The 17,018-nt window shown below is 52.9% G+C and overlaps 7 protein-coding genes across 7 annotated transcripts; 4 read left to right on the forward strand and 3 right to left on the reverse strand.

The window, feature by feature from the left end:
• Positions 1–806: 806 nt before the first annotated feature.
• Aspvir_008618 (MDR family MFS transporter) lies at positions 807–2,637 on the forward strand (the record flags this gene model as incomplete). Its single annotated transcript, XM_043271786.1, has 4 exons — positions 807–1,124; positions 1,190–1,349; positions 1,402–1,531; positions 1,584–2,637. 4 exons carry the CDS (start codon positions 807–809, stop codon positions 2,635–2,637), a joined length of 1,662 nt encoding a protein of 553 aa, XP_043127721.1.
• Positions 2,638–4,293: 1,656 nt separating this feature from the next.
• Positions 4,294–5,327, forward strand: Aspvir_008619 (putative mannosylphosphate transferase (Mnn4); the record flags this gene model as incomplete). The annotated part of the gene is made up of 3 exons (XM_043271787.1): positions 4,294–4,686; positions 4,749–5,176; positions 5,231–5,327. 3 exons carry the CDS (start codon positions 4,294–4,296, stop codon positions 5,325–5,327), a joined length of 918 nt encoding a protein of 305 aa, XP_043127722.1.
• A 622-nt stretch (positions 5,328–5,949) lies between these two features.
• Aspvir_008620 (putative zinc metalloproteinase) lies at positions 5,950–6,987 on the forward strand (the record flags this gene model as incomplete). Its single annotated transcript, XM_043271788.1, has 1 exon — positions 5,950–6,987. The coding sequence occupies one exon, from the start codon at positions 5,950–5,952 to the stop codon at positions 6,985–6,987; it is 1,038 nt and encodes a 345-aa protein (XP_043127723.1).
• A 110-nt stretch (positions 6,988–7,097) lies between these two features.
• Positions 7,098–8,530, reverse strand: kat1 (putative 3-ketoacyl-CoA ketothiolase (Kat1); the record flags this gene model as incomplete). Its single annotated transcript, XM_043271789.1, has 4 exons — positions 7,098–7,525; positions 7,587–8,163; positions 8,226–8,406; positions 8,460–8,530. 4 exons carry the CDS (start codon positions 8,528–8,530, stop codon positions 7,098–7,100), a joined length of 1,257 nt encoding a protein of 418 aa, XP_043127724.1.
• A 650-nt stretch (positions 8,531–9,180) lies between these two features.
• Aspvir_008622 (uncharacterized protein) lies at positions 9,181–10,381 on the reverse strand (the record flags this gene model as incomplete). Its single annotated transcript, XM_043271790.1, has 2 exons — positions 9,181–10,157; positions 10,360–10,381. The coding sequence occupies 2 exons, from the start codon at positions 10,379–10,381 to the stop codon at positions 9,181–9,183; spliced, it is 999 nt and encodes a 332-aa protein (XP_043127725.1).
• Positions 10,382–10,507: 126 nt separating this feature from the next.
• Aspvir_008623 (DASH complex subunit ask1) lies at positions 10,508–12,139 on the forward strand (the record flags this gene model as incomplete). Its single annotated transcript, XM_043271791.1, has 4 exons — positions 10,508–10,763; positions 10,837–10,943; positions 10,993–11,944; positions 12,003–12,139. 4 exons carry the CDS (start codon positions 10,508–10,510, stop codon positions 12,137–12,139), a joined length of 1,452 nt encoding a protein of 483 aa, XP_043127726.1.
• Positions 12,140–12,816: 677 nt separating this feature from the next.
• On the reverse strand, positions 12,817–16,400 carry Aspvir_008624 (putative Rho GTPase activator Rga; the record flags this gene model as incomplete). Its single annotated transcript, XM_043271792.1, has 6 exons — positions 12,817–13,316; positions 13,372–13,467; positions 13,521–15,575; positions 15,633–16,151; positions 16,222–16,252; positions 16,323–16,400. The coding sequence occupies 6 exons, from the start codon at positions 16,398–16,400 to the stop codon at positions 12,817–12,819; spliced, it is 3,279 nt and encodes a 1,092-aa protein (XP_043127727.1).
• Between the last annotated feature and the right edge of the window lie 618 nt (positions 16,401–17,018).

Raw genomic sequence — 17,018 nt, forward strand, 5'->3', positions numbered from 1 at the left:
TGGTGACTCATGCATTATAGCCCAGATGCACATCATTATGACTTGCAACAGAGGTGGAACCCGAATCCATTAAGATTGTAGGCTACCGGATGATTCCAGAATCTCCTGTCTCCCTCTCCTGAGGTTGAACAACAACCAGAAAAGTTCTCACTTACTCAAGTCAGTCAATCCATGAATCCATGAATCAACTCATTGCTTTGAGATGCAAATTTCAAAACAATCTGCCAGTGAAGAAAAATGAATAATGATACCCAGCTGGTGACTCATGGCGCAAAGCCTGATTGGTAATCGGTCTGGCGCCGAGTCTGGCCGACCCGATCATTGGCTGCGTGTGTTCCAGGTTCACCCCCGTATTTGGAGTACCCAAGGACGGAAAATTTCGTAGTGCTGCACGTAATCGGCATATTCTGCGACCGATGTCCGATGCTAGCGTTTCCTCTCAGGGTAAAGACGATCCACGAGTGGCTCATTTTTCGTATAGGAGATTGACGTTCATGGTTAAGGACGGGGTGAGCCTCCTAAAAAAAATTCATCTGACGTGGGTTAGGGTAAACCGATTCCTCCGTCCCCCGATCTAGCCCGTAATTACGGGGTAACTGAACGAGAGACAAAGAGAAAATTCCTATATAATATCTCAACAACGGACCTTGTGTAGTCGGATTGTCAGCTTTCTCAATTGAGGTGAACATAACACAGAACTCCTGGCAGTCTCCTTTTTTTTCGCCTGAAGGGATCACCTTGCGCGGATACATCTTATCTTGCTCATCACATCCCGGCATAGATACTTCAGCAACAGACGAATCAAAATGGCAGCGTCAGCGTCAGCGTCCAGCGTCACGGACGTCGACGTCGAGAACGTCCCGAAGGAAAAACTGGACGTCAAGGAAACCGAAGAGGAACCTGAGGTCGAATACCCTCCATTCTCCAAAGTCGTCGTCATCATCCTCGGTCTGTATCTCGCTGTCTTCCTGGTAGCCCTCGACCAGACCATTATCGGAGTTGCCATCCCCAAGATCACCGATCAGTTCAAGAGTATTGAAGACATTGCCTGGTATGGCAGTGCCTACTTCCTCACATCGACTGCGCTGCAACCGTCGTACGGTCGCGTCTATAAAATCTTTAGTGTGGGTTTTCCCCCGTGCTAAATGTGCTCACTGCTGGGTCGTTGCTAATGGGTGAAACTGTATAGGTCAAATGGGCCTTCTTGATAGCTGTCTTCATCTTCGAAATAGGATCGCTCATCTGCGCTGTAGCCCCATCGAGTACCGTTTTGATCGTTGGCCGAGCCATTGCGGGTATCGGTGTTGCGGGTATCTTCTCCGGAGCCATGGTCATCATCTCAGTGACTGGTAGGTCATTCTGCGTATGGTCTTGGAAAGACGCCAATCTGACTCTGGATAGTCCCATTGCCTAAGCGACCTCTTGTTTTCGGTATGTTTGGCATGGTCTGGGGTATTGCCTCGATTGCCGGACCCTTGCTCGGCGGTGCGTTCACCGATGGTGTTTCATGGCGATGGTGCTTCTATATCAAGTGAGTGGCCCTTTCCACCCTGCCAAAAAAGAAAATACTGACCGCCCCGCAGTCTTCCCATTGGAGGTATCTCGATCGCCGTCATCCTGTTTGTTCTCCGACTCCCCGACAAGAACGAGTTCTCCGGTACTCCCATCCTCGAACGGATCCGGCAGCTGGACCTCATCGGCGCCAGTCTCCTCATCCCTGCCATCATCTGCCTCTTGCTCGCCTTGCAGTGGGGAGGAAACAAGTACCCCTGGAACAACTCGCGGATCATCGGCCTGTTCATCGGCTTCGGCCTCATGGCTATCCTCTTTGCATTCTCGCAGGTCAAGATGGCTGACAAGGCCACCCTGCCACCACGCTTGTTCAAGAACCGCTCCGTCCTCGCCGCCACACTCTTTTGTCTGTTCTTCGGCGGTGCATTCTTCGTCCTCGTCTACTACCTGCCCATCTTCTTCCAGAGTGTCAAGGGCTCCTCGGCCATGAAATCCGGCATCCAACTCCTGCCCCTGATGCTGGCCACCGTCGTGTCCTCCGTAGTCATTGGCGGCGCCGTCACCGCCGTGGGCTACTACACGCCGTTTTTGATTGTTAGCACTGCCATCGCTTCCATCGGAGCCGGTCTCATCACCATGTACGAGATCGACATCTCCACGGGCAAGTGGATCGGCTACCAGATCGTCCTGGGCGCAGGCGTCGGCGCCGGGTTCCAGATTCCCATGACGGCCGTCCAGACCGTCCTGCCGGCAGAGGATATCCCCATCGGCACGGCGGCGGTCATGTTCTTCCAGACGCTGGGCGGCGCGCTGTTCATCGCGGTGGCCCAGTCCGTTTTCCAGAACGGCCTGATCACCGGGCTGGGCAAGTATGCCCCCGCTGTTGACCCGGCAGCGATTGTCAAGGCGGGCGCCACGGAGATGAGACACGTGCTGGCTGGGTTGGACCAGTCGGACCAGCTCACGGGCGTGATCAAGGCCTACATGAGTGGATTGCGGGATTCATATCGGGTCAGTTTGGCGCTCGTGGTGGTCGCGTTTGCGGCCAGCTTGTTGATGGAGTGGAAGAGCGTCAAGTCGACGAATAATGGGGAGAAGAAGGATGTTATGGTGGCTGCCATCTAAGGCGGTCATCGTCTCTCTTTTTTTTTTTCCTCTTCTTTCTTCGTTCTTCATTCTTCAGGCAAAAACCAACATAGATCCAGACAGTTAGAAAACTGGCGGGAATGGGCGGATGCGCTTCTTATTAACTAACGACCTGATTCATGATATGTATCTAATTATACTAATGTCTACTCCACTCGAATTCTTCGTTCCAGATATCTGCTCCGGAGCCTCCGGAGGTCCAGTTGTAAATAGTTTATGCTTCAGGTATGGTGCATAAGGCCATGCATGCGATGCATTGTGCTGCCTGGATAAAATGGCACCTATTCTGCCAAGAATTTGTCCTCCAACTGCCCAGTGCCGAGACTCCTTCATCCAGCGACCAGCGTACCCAAGAGGTGGAGTCGGTCTTGGCTGTTGCATTACATCTTGACTAGAATATGAATGTAACAAACAATGAGTAGACACAGAGTAGAATTGGCAGGTGATATAGCATCTAGACGTGAGAGAGGTGATATTATCAGTATTATTATTCAATGATCGCACGGATGATAGCTGGTGGCTAGGGTACATGGATTCAGGCAAATAAGAAGACCGAGACAGCCGATTTCGATGGCTGTTCCTGGTCTAGTGGCTTGGCAGTAATTTGGTCCCGTCCCGCTCCTCAGCCAGCAGCCAGGGATGAATATTTTGACTCCAGTATGTCAGGGACAGGTTAAATGATAATGGAGAATTAGATTGTGTAGACTCTCAGAAGACATCCTGATGCATTATGGTCGTCTTTCAACTTATCCAGCAGGAGTAGTATTAATGTAGTAGTAGGATGAACAGTGCCAAGTGGAGCGAACAAAACCGGCAAGTTGGCACGCGATGATGGGCGACTAAAGAACCGTGGGAGATGGGGATCATCCATGGTTCCTTATCAAATCACATCGTTGTCTTCCATTCTGCAAGAGCTTTGGTGGTGTCTACGAGAGGCACCTTAGTCTATCTGATGATCTCATCCCAAGTACGAGTACGAAGTAACGAACGAGGCTTCTCCTTCTCCGTCTACTCCTGACGTCGTCAATCCCTTATGATGTAACACTCCGCCTACATTCACTTCTTCAAACCACGGAATGCTCACTCCTTGCCTGGTCACCCCTATCACCAACTGTCCTACTCCAGCATCAGTGGATCGATCTCCCTTTGGCCCCCGTCTTGGGAGAATCTTGGGAAAAAAAAGGCCATGGGCGGCGGAGTTGTCGGATCAACCACTGGGGACTGACTGGACCATTGCGATTCTTCATACTCTTATCTATTAATCTGATTGTCCTCGCCTATTCCTTTCTTAGTCTTTCTTTCTTTCTTTCCCTCGCTCTAATTCCTTGTTCTCTATATAATCTAATCTTATTGCATTAATTGTCACATTCTCCTACACTGTCGCTACACTTGGCAGCCGTGGGCACTGCAGTCTAATTGTACTAATTCAAGGCACGCGATCACGACAGTTTCCATTTCGTCCCAATTGCACAGTTGTCCATCCATCAATTGACTGAAGATTATTCTGGACCAGTCACTGTCGAGCGATATTCTGTGGCGCATTCCGAGAATCCAGTATGCGAACAGAGACGTGACATCCACCGGCCACATATACCCCTTCTTGACCACTTCGATACTCAGTAATTCACGGCAGACATGATCACTTTGATCCTACCACTCAGCATTCTTGCGATATGGTCAGTAGAGGCCGTGGCATCTCCCGTCCGTTTCTCCGACCAGGACAGCAGTAATAGCAAGCACGAGCATGTCAACCATGGCAAGCTTCTCACTCACGAACCTGAGTACGATCCCCTGTGGGAGAAGTATGGCCTAAACAAGTCGCAAGAGTTCAAGTACTTCCATGAACCAGGCAATGACGATACCCTGGGTCACTACGACATGCGCTTCTTCACCGAGCCTGTCCCCGACGAGCAGCGCTCCKAGACCCTGACGCATATGATTCGCGCCTATCTCAACTTTTTCAATGAGCATGGCCTTGAGACTTGGATTGCGCACGGCACGTTACTGGGGTGGTGGTGGAATGGCAAGGTACATTACTTTTCTGGCATAGAAGTCCAGGGACTGGTAGCTAACGCTGGCGACATGTGTAGGTTCTACCCTGGGACTGGGACATGGATACACAAGTGCCGGATACCACCCTGCTGCACCTGGCTGACAACTTCAACCAAACCGTCGTCCACTACACGGCTGCCGACTCCGACGTGGAGCGGAGCTACCTCCTCGACATCAACCCCTGGGCTCGACAGCGTGAACGGGGCGAGGGACTCAACATTATCGATGCGCGGTGGATCGACAGGCGGACGGGTCTCTACATTGACATCACAGGACTGAGTAGGTTGGAGCCGGAGAAACCCACTCTGTGGCAGGACAAAAACGACCACAAGTATCAGACTGGGGATATCTACCCCCTGCGCAAGACGACTTTTGAAGGCGTGCCAGCCAAGATCCCCTTTGACTACGATTCTGTCTTAATCGGAGAATATACCCAGAAAGCGTTGACAAGCACCAGGTACCACGAGTAAGCATTCTCCTGCATTTCTTCACACCTGAAACGCATGACTAATTGGTACAGTCATACATGGTATCCTGACCTGGAACAATGGGTTTCTGACAACGACGAAATCGCCAAAGACAAACTTAACGACGATCGCCAATATGAGAGGCGGTGATTGCGACATCGTTCTCCTTAAAAACATACCGAGTTATCCCAGATACGGCCATTATCGTCACATATTGTGGACATGGATCTTCATTCGCACGTATAGCATTTGTGCGCTGATCTGCCGAGGAGTTTTGCGTGCTTTTCGGGATTTACCTATGGCAGATGGGCTGGTGTTTTGGTGTTCTTTGACCTTTTCCTTTGCTGGTGCATTCTATATCTAACATCCTGTACATAGCCCAGACGCGTTCAGCGTCACTCGTTGCATAGTCCTGCCTCACAAATACTCCAGAAGCCATTGCATTCACACTTGAATACCTCAGGGGTACCCCACAATCATCCTCAGAATATCAAGGTGATCAACTTCAGACACTAGTGTGCCCAGTTAGAGTGGATTAGATTGCGCTGATCCCACGAGCTCAGGGGCACTGTTTTACTGCCTCAGGACTCAGGAGTCAAGGTCATGTGATCCTATTGGCTTATCTCTTATCTCCGCGCTGACAAACGCAATCGCCGTGGAACGTAATCGAACTGTTGCCTCCAGCATATATTCAACTCCAATCTTGCATCTATTCTCTTCACCACTCTCATTTCACCCAGATCGGGCTCATCTTGACTAGAAGAGCTGCAACATGACCGACTCATCAACTCCAGATATGACCCTAACGGTCCACCACCATGGCAAGCCACACACCTTCACCCTCCCGCCAGACGCAACCCTCCAAGACCTCTCCTCCACCATCGCCCAAACCCTCAACATCCCCATCGAGAACCAGAAACTCCTCATCGCACCGAAACCAGGCATGCAAAAGCACCCCTTCGCGCCGACCCCGCTCTCAACCCTCCTCCCGCTCACCTCCCCCAAATTCAAACTCACCCTCCTCGGCCACCCAGCCCAGGAAATCGAGTCCCTGAACGCCCAAACAGCCGAAACCCGCCGCCGCCTCGAAGCCCGCGCCGCCGCCGCCGCAAAACACCGCTCCCAGCGCCCCGCCCCCAGCACAGCAGGCGGCATCCATACTCTCTCAAGCGGGGGCAGCAACACCTACACCTTCCACCGGCTCCTCCCGCTCTCATACCTGCCCAACCCGTCGCGGTCGCTGGAGTTCCTGGCCCGCCTGCGCGACGACCCGGGCATCCGCGCGGCCATGGCAAAGCACCGCTTCTCGGTCCCGCTGCTGACGGAGATGGACCCGGCCGAGCACACGACGAGCGAGTCCCGGACGCTCGGCCTGAACCGGAATAAAGGCGAGGTGATCGAGCTGCGGCTGCGCACGGATGCGTACGACGGATACCGCGATTACCGGACGATTCGCAAAACGCTGTGCCACGAGCTGGCGCACTGTGTGTTCAGCGAGCATGATCGGGATTTCTGGGATCTGACGGCGCAGATCGAGAAGGAGGTTGAGCAGGCGGATTGGAAACATGGGGGGAGGAGGTTGACGGACGAGGAGTTTTATAACCCGGGAGATTGGGAGCGGGAGAAGGATGTGACCGTGGTGGATGAGAGGGGGTGGACAGGGGGCGAGTTTGTGCTCGGGGGGCTGAGGGATGAGAGCGGTGGTGTGGAGAGTCGGCGGGAGATTATAGCTCGCGCGGCGGAGGAGAGGATGCGGAGAGAGCGGGAGAGGGAGAGGGAGAGGGGAGGGGCACAGGGAGGTGATAGATGAGGTTCCTTCAAGCTTATGGTATACGACGACATGGCATGATGTGACGATTATTTAATACCCTTGCATTTTGTATTTGCATTTGGAAATATTGTGAATAGATATATATACATTCAAATCTGCTCGTTCACAAACAAACCAGCCATTCCCTGGCCAGTGCCAATGCACATACTCGTAACCAGGATCTTGCTCTTCGTCCGCCGCGCTTCGCTGAGGATCGTGCAGATCTGACGGGCACCCGTCGCGCCCAACGGGTGGCCAAKCGCAATCGCACCACCGCGCGGGTTGACCTTGGCATGGTCCAGACCGAGGTTCTTCAGGCAGTACACGGCCATCGAGGCAAAGGCCTCGTTGATCTCGTAGATGTCGATGTCCTCCTTGCTCAGGTGGAACTTGGACAGCAACTTGGGGATCGCTGCAGTGGGCCCGATGCCCATCACGCGGGGCGGCACACCGGCGACAGTCGCGCCGCAGAACTTGGCCAGGATGGGCTGGTTGAGCTCGATCGCCTTGGATCGGCGCATGAGCAGGATAGCAGCAGCTGACAAATTTTCATCAGTACATCGATATGAGACGTGCAGGCCGGGTTGTGCAGGGCTTACCTCCATCAGTAACCTGACTGGCATTACCACCCGTCGTCCGGTTCCCAAACTGCGGGAACGCAGGCCGGATCTTGTTCAGTGCCTCCACGGTGGTACCGGGCCGAATGCCCTCGTCGCGGGTAAGAGTCACGGTCTTGACCTCCCCAGTCTTGGGATCCTTCACCTTGGTCGTGATGGGGACGATCTCATCATTGAACCAGCCCGCCTTCTGCGCCGCCTCGGCCCGCCGGAACGACTCCGCCGCGAACGCATCCTGCATCTCGCGCGTGATGTTGAAGTCCGCACCCACGTTCTCCGACGTCTGGCCCATGGGCTGCATGCAGTCCGCCGCCTCCTGGTTCTTGAGCACCGCCTCGTTGAACGGCCGCGGGAGCCGGTCGCCGCCCGCAGACATCAGCTCCGCGCCGACCGCGACGCCCACGTCAATCGCACCCAGCTGGATCTGGTTCGCGATGTCCTGCACCGCCTTGAGCCCCGACGAGCAGAACCGGTTGACCGAGGACGCGCCGGCTGTGTGGGGGATTCCGGCGGCGAGGGCGGCCGCCCGCACGAGATAGGCGGCTTTGCCGTCGTTGACCTGACACACCCGTCAATGGGAGTTCTCCCGCGTACAAGTGAAACAAAGTGGAAAAAACGTACATTGCCCAGACAGACGTCCTCGATGAGCGCAGGGTCGAGCTTGGACTTCTGCACTACCTCCTTCAGCAGAGCGTAGATCATGTAGTCCAGCTCGGTGTCCTTGAAGCCGCCCTTGGCGGCCTTGGTAAGCGGCGTCCGCAGCGCAAGGGTGATGACAACGTCATCCGGGTTCTTCTGGGTGCTGGCGTTGGTCAGTATGTGATGATCCGCCGTTGGGCCGGGGATGAAGCATACATGGCGGAGACTCCGCTTGCTCCGGAGGGGCGGAGGTGGTTCAGAAGTGAGCTTAGGCGATCTGCAGCCATTGTGACGGTGATTCTATAGGTTGTAAGTGCGAGCCAACAGTGGGATGAATATCATAAAATACAACGGTTGGTGGCAAAAAAAGAATGAAGGTGTTGCGGGGAAAGCTCAAGTATGCGGAGAGCTCTGACTAATGGGTAGACTCGGGGCAAATCAAGTATGACTTACGGGGTATATATTCAGAAGTCAAGACTGAGGGAGGAAGGAATTGTAGGAGATTTTTGAGCAGGGAATCAGAAGATATCAATTGTTATAGAAGAAGAGGCAAAAAGTTGAGGTTTATCTACTGCTGCAAAGCCGAGCGGGAGCCGAGGCTCATGATGTCCAAGCACATCCGACACGTACCCAGACTTTGTTTCACCGCGCCCAATAGGTGGTAGAGCTGGTACAGTGACTTTTAGTTTTCTCTTACCCGAGACTACGCGATTCTCAAGGTTAAAGCAGAGTTCGTGTTCGTTTTCTAATCAAAACTTGCTCCGAAGCAATTGGATAGCCTGTTATCTACATAGACATCCTCGGAAATCAAAGCAAGCCAAAATGATACCCCGAGTATAACGCCAAAGACCACAAACTCCGTCCAGCCATATTAATCCTTGTGTTCCCAACTCCTAGTGACCCAGCCCATAGTTTCAGCTATTTCCTGCGCCTCGCCTCAAAATCCATGTTGACCCAAGTCTTCGTTGCTAACAACACTACCAACCTCCGACCAACTGGCTGGAGTGGCAACACCATCCATGGTCCTTCCGAGGTCACTCAGAGTGTCATCTGATGTTACGTCCTCAGCGGACTCATAAACGTGGCTGAAACTATCAGCGGTAGACGGGGTAGACGAACGTTCTCGCTGCTCAAAACCCGTGGTATTCAGTTCGGATAGGTCAGAGAACGGCGATCGGAGCTCGCGATTGGTGTCTATAAGTGATGATTCAGGGTGGTCATAGATGGTTTGAGATTCTTCCTCAGTATGACTTGACGATGTTCTTCTTTCTTGATCTGCTGTGGAAGAAAGCACAGACCGCTCGGCTTCTTCCGATTTGTCGCTAGTTGAGGCGAAAAAGTCTATATCTGTATCATCAGAGGTAGGAGTAAGATCGACAAGAGACGCGGAACGGTTGCCAGTAGATGGAATCTCTAAATGTAGTTTATCATTGTCGGTCACGGTGTCAGCCGGTGTGATCTCGCCCACGGAAGCCGACACATCCGGCTCCTTGACTCCTCGGTGGACAAGCTGCGATGATGGCAAGTCCACAGCCGTCGAGTTCGCAAGCGTACTGGAAGTCGCATCCTGACTGTCTGACCCCAACAGATTGCCATTTTCATCCACAAGGGCATCAAAAGATCCACACAAACCAGCCTGTCGTCGCCTTCGACGTTCTTCGAGAGCAGCAGCTCTCTTCTGGATTTCCTCGCGAGCAATCCTTCTCCGTTCTTCTGCCGCCGGACCCACCTCTTCCATCATAGAAATATCTTCCCTGAGGGAAGATGCCGAGTCTCGAGGTTGGATTTCATCTCCAAGATTGTGTAAAGCCAGCGCAATTTTACGACGAGAATTGTTCAGCCATTCTCGGAACTGGGGCGATTCATAGACCGCTATACCAGCAGCGACGAGCGCTGAAACGGTTATGATTATCCCTTCATCACAGAGTTAGCGAAGCCCAGCAGTATATAAAAAACTTTCAATCCAGAACGCCGAAACTATCGAGCTGCCGATTGATCATGTCGACAGCATAGTAGTATACTGATAAGCACACCGCCCCAGCTAGTCGGGGACATAGTAGAATCTCGGAGGTAAGAATGGATAAGTGATTTCTGTAAGGAAACGAGTTTATCATACCTTTTGCGACTGGTGAAGGCATCTTGACCACCTGTTGCCCCTTCTTCTCTTGTTCAGTTCCTCCTCACCTTGCATGGCAGGCAGAAGAATAAATGATCGATAACAGGTGACACCGTCATTCCGGCGCTTCCCCGCTACGCCCCACGTGATGTCAGCAACCCTTATCCACCAGCCCTATCTATCGTCCGCTTTCGGCATCCCGTGTTTTGTCCCCGCGTCTCAGACGCCAACAACGAACCCCGAGGATCAATGCCAGGATCCAGGCGTCTCATCGAAGGTCGAACAATCCGTTTTCAAAAGACAAGCCAGCATTATGTCTCGTCCGTCGTCCATTTCTCAGCGTCCCCTGACGCTGACGGAGGAACTGGAGAAGCTTGAGCAATCTATCACTCTAACCCTGCAAGGTAAACAAACAATGACCGTCCATCCACCAGTTGCCTTCCTTCCAAGCTGACCCGATATCTTCCAATCGAACAGAAATCGACCATAACTTCAGCCAAGCTCACCGAATCGTTACAACGAGTATTCTCCCTCTAGTCGAACAATATGCGGAACATTCGAGAGATGTTTGGGAGGGTGCAAAGGTTGGTTACTCGGAAGATGTCCATTCGGTCAAAGCTAACATGCGACCAGTTTTGGAAACAATTCTTCGAGGCCAGCGCCAACGTCTCTCTTTCTGGTTACGAAGAGAGGCCCGACGAAGATACAACGCAAGATCAGACCGTCACAGAGGATTCCACAGACGTTACCCACAGCAACCTCACCGATACCGTGTCCTACGAAACGCCGTCCTCTGAACGCCTCGACATCGACCATAGAGCTGACGACCTTGAGCTCACATCCCTCAGCGTGTCCTCTCACAGTACGCCTCGAGTAGCCACCAATGAGAGACCACATGAAGACGCAACAATAACCTCCGATGTGTCATATACATCCCCCTACGAAACACTCAAGCAGGAGATCCACGAAACCGATCCCCCCTTCGACATGGACGACTCCAACCTCCCGAGCACACCAGGTCGTCCTCCAAGACTACACGACTACGCGCGCAACCCACCCGACACCCTCATGTCTTCTTCACCGTTCGTTCCCCCCGCCTCACATGAACTACCCTCAGACGCCCGCCGCAATCCACACCAAAAAACATCAGGCCCCGTCATGCATAGGGTCCTCGACAAGACCTACCGCGTGCAAGCCACCCCTCTAGGCAAAGGCTATAGCACCGCAACCAGCCGCTCCAAATTCACCGTCACCCCGAAGGTATCCACATCAAAATACACCTTCGACGACTCTCCGATCTCCAGCCCAGAGCCCGAAGCGCCGCAACTACACGCGGAGATTTTCTCCTCTCCTCTCAAAGCCACAACTCCCGGTACCGCCCGTAAGCGGCGTCCCAGCGGCCACCTCCGCATCACCCCGAAGCCGGGAATGAGCGTTCTAACCCCGGCCAAGAACCGAGGTGGCAAGCATTCTGCCTGGGACAGCGATGAGGAATTTGACGATGAGGAGGATGAGAATTTTGGACCGAGCCCGCCCAAGACAATGCAATTCCATATTCCACAGAGTCGACTCATGAAGACACCGGGTATGTTTCGCCCTCCACTTGCGTCTGTACGGCATCATGCTAATTTAGAGGTACACAGCCAAGGAAGCATCCAAGCGTATTGTTGAGGACTTGTTGTTCACTGCCGGCGTGAACGACACGACAGACGATCTCATTGATGAGCAGAGCCCTAGTGTGATCCGACGGGTAGAGCGGTTGGAAGATGAGACTTTTTGATGCAAGAGCATGACTCTAATGAAGCTAACTCGATTCCGAGATAATCTGAATTGGCCAAAGTCGGTTCTCAACGTAACTAGATCTTTTCCATTCTTTCCAGGTCAATCTATTTACCTTATTCCAGCTTGTGCTAGCCTTTTAGTCGCGAAACTACAACGGGAGGTCGGCGTGATTTAACAGGACCACCGCCGGATGCTAAACTGACGCTGAAATCTACTCAGGTGATATTGAATGGCTCATGAACGGCTGATTCCGTCGCGCCTCGAAGTGGGATACTAGTTGGGATACGAGCAAAGGTTCGGGAAGCTGGAGTGGGTTCTCTTCCCGGAGGCTCCCAGTACACAGTCCGGGCCTGTCAATGGCATGCTTTTGTATGGATTGAAAAGATAAATATCTTCGGCCTGCGGAATGAATACTCTAAAACGGCAAGGGGACTAAGAACATATGCTGCGAGAATGCATCAATGGGTATCGAGCGAATTCGCTGATCATCGGAGGAGGGCCGGAGGTTGGGGGAGAAACAGATCGAGGGTGAAGAGATGAAGGGAGACCATAGTCGCGATATATGTACATTGCGACGGTATAAAGGATATGATAAGAAACCTGCCCCAAAAAGAAAACATTGAAAAGGTAAGAAAGGAAAGAAAACGGGACGTTTAGCCACCAGCTCGAGCCTAATCAGCTCTGCATGCCCATAAAGACTTCTTGGCAGTTGTCCACCAAAAACTTCAATACCTCGTTCTTTTTCTGCACGTCAGTCATTTCACGGGCCAAACTCTCCGGTCTCATGATTGTGGGTGCAAAGACGACGGCAATATTCTGGCTTGTCATCAGATTTTCCTTCTCGCGTTCGACTACTCGCTTCAAGTGGAACACCAGGAATTCCAGGACATCCTGGTGGACACGCGGCAGCTCTGCAAGGCTCTTCTGGAGAACCGAAATACGAGCTTCCGCTGAGGTAATTTCCCCGGTGTCGATGATTTTTTCGTACACTTCATAAGTGATGAGAGGCGTTGGCAGCTTCCGGAAGTATTGCTTGAGAGCCGAGGTCACCGCATGAATATCGAGATCGGGATCGGAGATATCGTAATCCTGAGGAGACCGTTCAAACCCTTCTCGAATGGTCTGAACGGCCGAGCTTGCGCCTGATTTACGGTAGATTCCTTCCATATCCATTCCTATCCAATGGTGATTAGTGTATAATCTCAGAATAACAAGAGCATAAAATCTCACCTCGTAGTTCAACTTCCTGAATACACCGGGTGACAATTGCAGGAATAATGCTCTTTTCATGCTCCATGCGCTGCTCCAAATCGGTACCAAACAGGGCTGCTAACGAGGTTAGCTTATTGTCAGAGGCATTTCAAGACACCGATACATACCAGTCGGAGAGAGATCTGCTAGAGCCGGAACACTATCAGTCTGAGGCATTCGAGTCCCAGCTTGCTTGTTTTTCTGATTTCCAAAGAATCCGAAACCCTGACGACTAGGATCTTGGGTCTGCGAGCGTGGGAGACCGGGGTTGGCATCTTGGGCGGCATTGCTGTCGCTTGACATGAAGGCGCCCTTGATACCCTTTGTAACGCCCTTGGCGACGTTCTGTCCACCCTTCTTCCAGTTGAACTTGCGAGGTTGTCCCTTGCGGATACTAACGACCTGTGGTCCTGGAACGACAGTAGCCGGTTCAGCTTCCTCGGACAGATTGGCAGTAGATACAGAGGCAGCGAGGTCATTGTTGGCGGCCTTCAGTGCATCAATGGCGGACAGCGACTTTTCCTTGCCGTGGGAGTAGATGCCGAGGCCATTGGCACCTCGGTTGCCTTCGACTGAATTGGCCTTGTAGAGCTCTTGAATCTGATGCACCAGCTGATTGTTCAGTTCGGCCAACTGAGCATTCTTGGAGGACAGTTGCTCGAACTCCTGAAAGCTCTTGTCCTTCATGCGGTTCAAGTTGGCAAGCTCTTCCGCTGTGTCGTTGCGCTTTTGAACCAGCTCCTCGACCTGTGGTGTAAACGACTCCTTCAGCTTATGGAGCGACTCAACGAAGTCACGCAGGACCTTGCTGGTAATCTTTCCAAGGTCAAGAGGCCCGCTGGCGCCACGTTTCTCCGCTTCTAAGTGATCGGTCAAGACTGAGAGTTCTCGCATGACAATCTCCTTTTTCGCATCCAGAACGACCATTGTGGACCGCTTCTCGTTCAGCTCGGTGTTCACCTGCTTGACATCGGCCGTCGCGTTGAGGACAGCTTCCATTTCTGCAATCTTCTGTTCCTTCTCCAAGACACGTTGACGTTCTTTGCGTAGTTCGCTTCGGAGCCACGCCACTTCTTCTGAGTGCGACGCCCCCGGGGAACCCGAGGGGCTGCCGGCATCGGGAACGGGTGTGGTACCATTGACGGGGGACTTGGGCCACTTGGCATCTTTGGAGACGCGAGAGCCCTTATCGCTGAAGCTCCGGCCATGCCGCACCGAGTTCGACACGCGGCGCAAGAAAGATTCGCTGTTCTGAGCAGCATGCGATTCGTCTGCCCCCATGATCCGGGCCATATCTTCTTCCAGGGAGAAATCGCCCCCACCGCTGTACCGCAACAACGACGGCGACCCTGGACCATGAGTGTCCGATTGCAGAGTGCTAATCGAGCCATGACGGGCATGCTGTTGGGACGGCTCCGCATTAGCAACACTGCGGGGAGTACGAGGTGATTCGCCAGCTTTCGGGGTGTTCTTCTTGGAGGCCGTTTGCTCCGTGGGCCGCTCAATTCCGTCCTCGCTTTGAGTGACGGAGGGCGGTCGAGGTCCGAGTTCTTTTCGGGCAATATGGTGGTGTCGTTTTTCCAACGAATCTCCTCGCTTCGGATGAGGTTGCACGTTGCTTGAAGACGGAAATGAGCGTGTAGAATCTACTGACCCGCCTTTCTCATGCAGCTCACGAAGCTCGTTTGACGGACGAGACAGGGCGGTCACAGAACTATCCAGGGTTCTCGACCCTCCAGAGTCGACGGTTGAACCGTCCTTGAATTGGGCGCTCGACTTGGTAGACTCGGGACTTGGTGTCGAGAAGGTGCTGGTCTCCTTGAGATTGATGGGTAGATCAGCTCTGGAGCTCCGGTTCGACGTGCCCCGCTGGAGATTATCAGTAGAACGAGGTGACGTGTTTGCACTGGCTGCGACATCGTCTCTGCGCCAGCGAGTGGAGTCAACGTCGGTCCGTTCCCGTCCTCTTTCCTGGTACGCGATATGGGGCGATGCGCTCCCAGCCGGGCGATCGTGGCCGTGAGCCGTTGGAGGTGACTGAGTGCGCGAGGACCGTCCTTCTTCTGAAGGGTCAAATGCGACAGGTATGAGGAATTCTCCTCCGCTGTCCGGTTCCGCTTCACGTGGTACGACTGAGTGACGGTTGCTTCGGTAGGTGCTCGAGGGAAGTATCAAATTATCTGCTAGTACGCAAAGTCAGTAATCGGAGCGTGATTCGCATCTTCAAGTCATGAGCTTACCTTGATTATCGGTGTGCTGGCGAGAAATAGGAGGGCGCTCATTCCTCCCACTGTCCGGCGCCCCACGAGATGTTGCGTCATCCAGATAATGATCGACGATCGAGTCATCTGGTGCGCGATGCGACTCAGGTTCTTCCGGCGGAAGGGAGGGCAGCGATTTGTCAAGCTTCACGCCCGGCCCTTGCTTTTTACTAGTGGGTATACCAGCCTTCTTTTTCCTCCGGCGTTGCATTAGCGATTCATGGCAGTCCATACAGAAGATACCCTGGGAAGTTCGAGCATAGCGCAAGTTCTCAATTTTCCTCTTGCAGTTTCGGCACCGGAAGCACTGAGCGCAGAAGGCTTGTTCACCCGTCAAAATGGCCAGGTCTTCAATCTTGTTTCCACACGAGCTACAACTGTAAGTACAATTGCTGCAGATCAAAGATCCGTCTCCGAGAAGCAGTAGGTGTGCGTCCGAGTCGAGAAGCGTGCCGCATGTGCTGCAGCAGAAGCATTCGATATGCCATCGGTTGCCCGCTACGGGAAGAGACGTTGTCAGCGAAGTTCTTGCCCAAGATGGGGGCCCATGTCGGCCAAAGCAACTCACCAAGTTCGAAAGCCTTGCCCTCCTCGAGAATCTGTCCGGTGGAAAGTGGAAGTTAGCGCGCGAAAAAAGTTGCCCCTAGTTCGAATAGAATTTGCGCATACCTCTCCGCAACCCTTACAGGGAAAGGGAACATCATCTTGTTCCATAGGAGACTCCGGGAACATGCCTGGAGACTCCATTCTGTACCTTGGCACTCAATTGACGCGTACAAGCTATCGTATAAAGCGGAGGGCAGAAAGCGTCTCCGAAATGCTAGGAGGCGAAAGACTGGCGCGCCTTCAACGTTATATGCACAATGGTAGGGAGGCAATCAAGTCGTCAAGCGCGGCTAGAGCATCCGGAACGAAATATGTCGCAAATCGGCAAGACAAGCTTGAAGAAGACGCTTGAGGTACAGTCGAACGGGCTGACAACGAACCAAGCGAATCGGGCAAGATCAATTAGGAGGGGCCGATACCAGCAGATTCAACCGACTCCAAACCATAGGCTGTACTCCGTAGATTATACTGAATCAGAAAATCATGAATGATTGGGTCGTGGTAACAATAGCGAGGGCTCAGAAGGGCTTTTTCAGGAAGACGGAAGGAATGGCTTGATACGCTAGGAAGCGGGAGAAAATGTCAGCTCAGGAACGACGACCACAATTCAGCCGGGAAGGTAACAAGGGGTGCAGGCAAGAGGATGAGTTGTAAAGCATATCTCAGACGCACATACTCGTACGCCAGACTCAGCCCAGGACTTCCCATGCAGACAACACCTGCCTTGGATCCCTGGCCTGTGTCCCGCAAATGAACAAC

The sequence above is a fragment of the Aspergillus viridinutans genome (genome assembly GCF_018404265.1).
Source record: "Aspergillus viridinutans IFM 47045 DNA, scaffold_7, whole genome shotgun sequence".
NCBI lineage: Eukaryota > Fungi > Ascomycota > Eurotiomycetes > Eurotiales > Aspergillaceae > Aspergillus > Aspergillus viridinutans.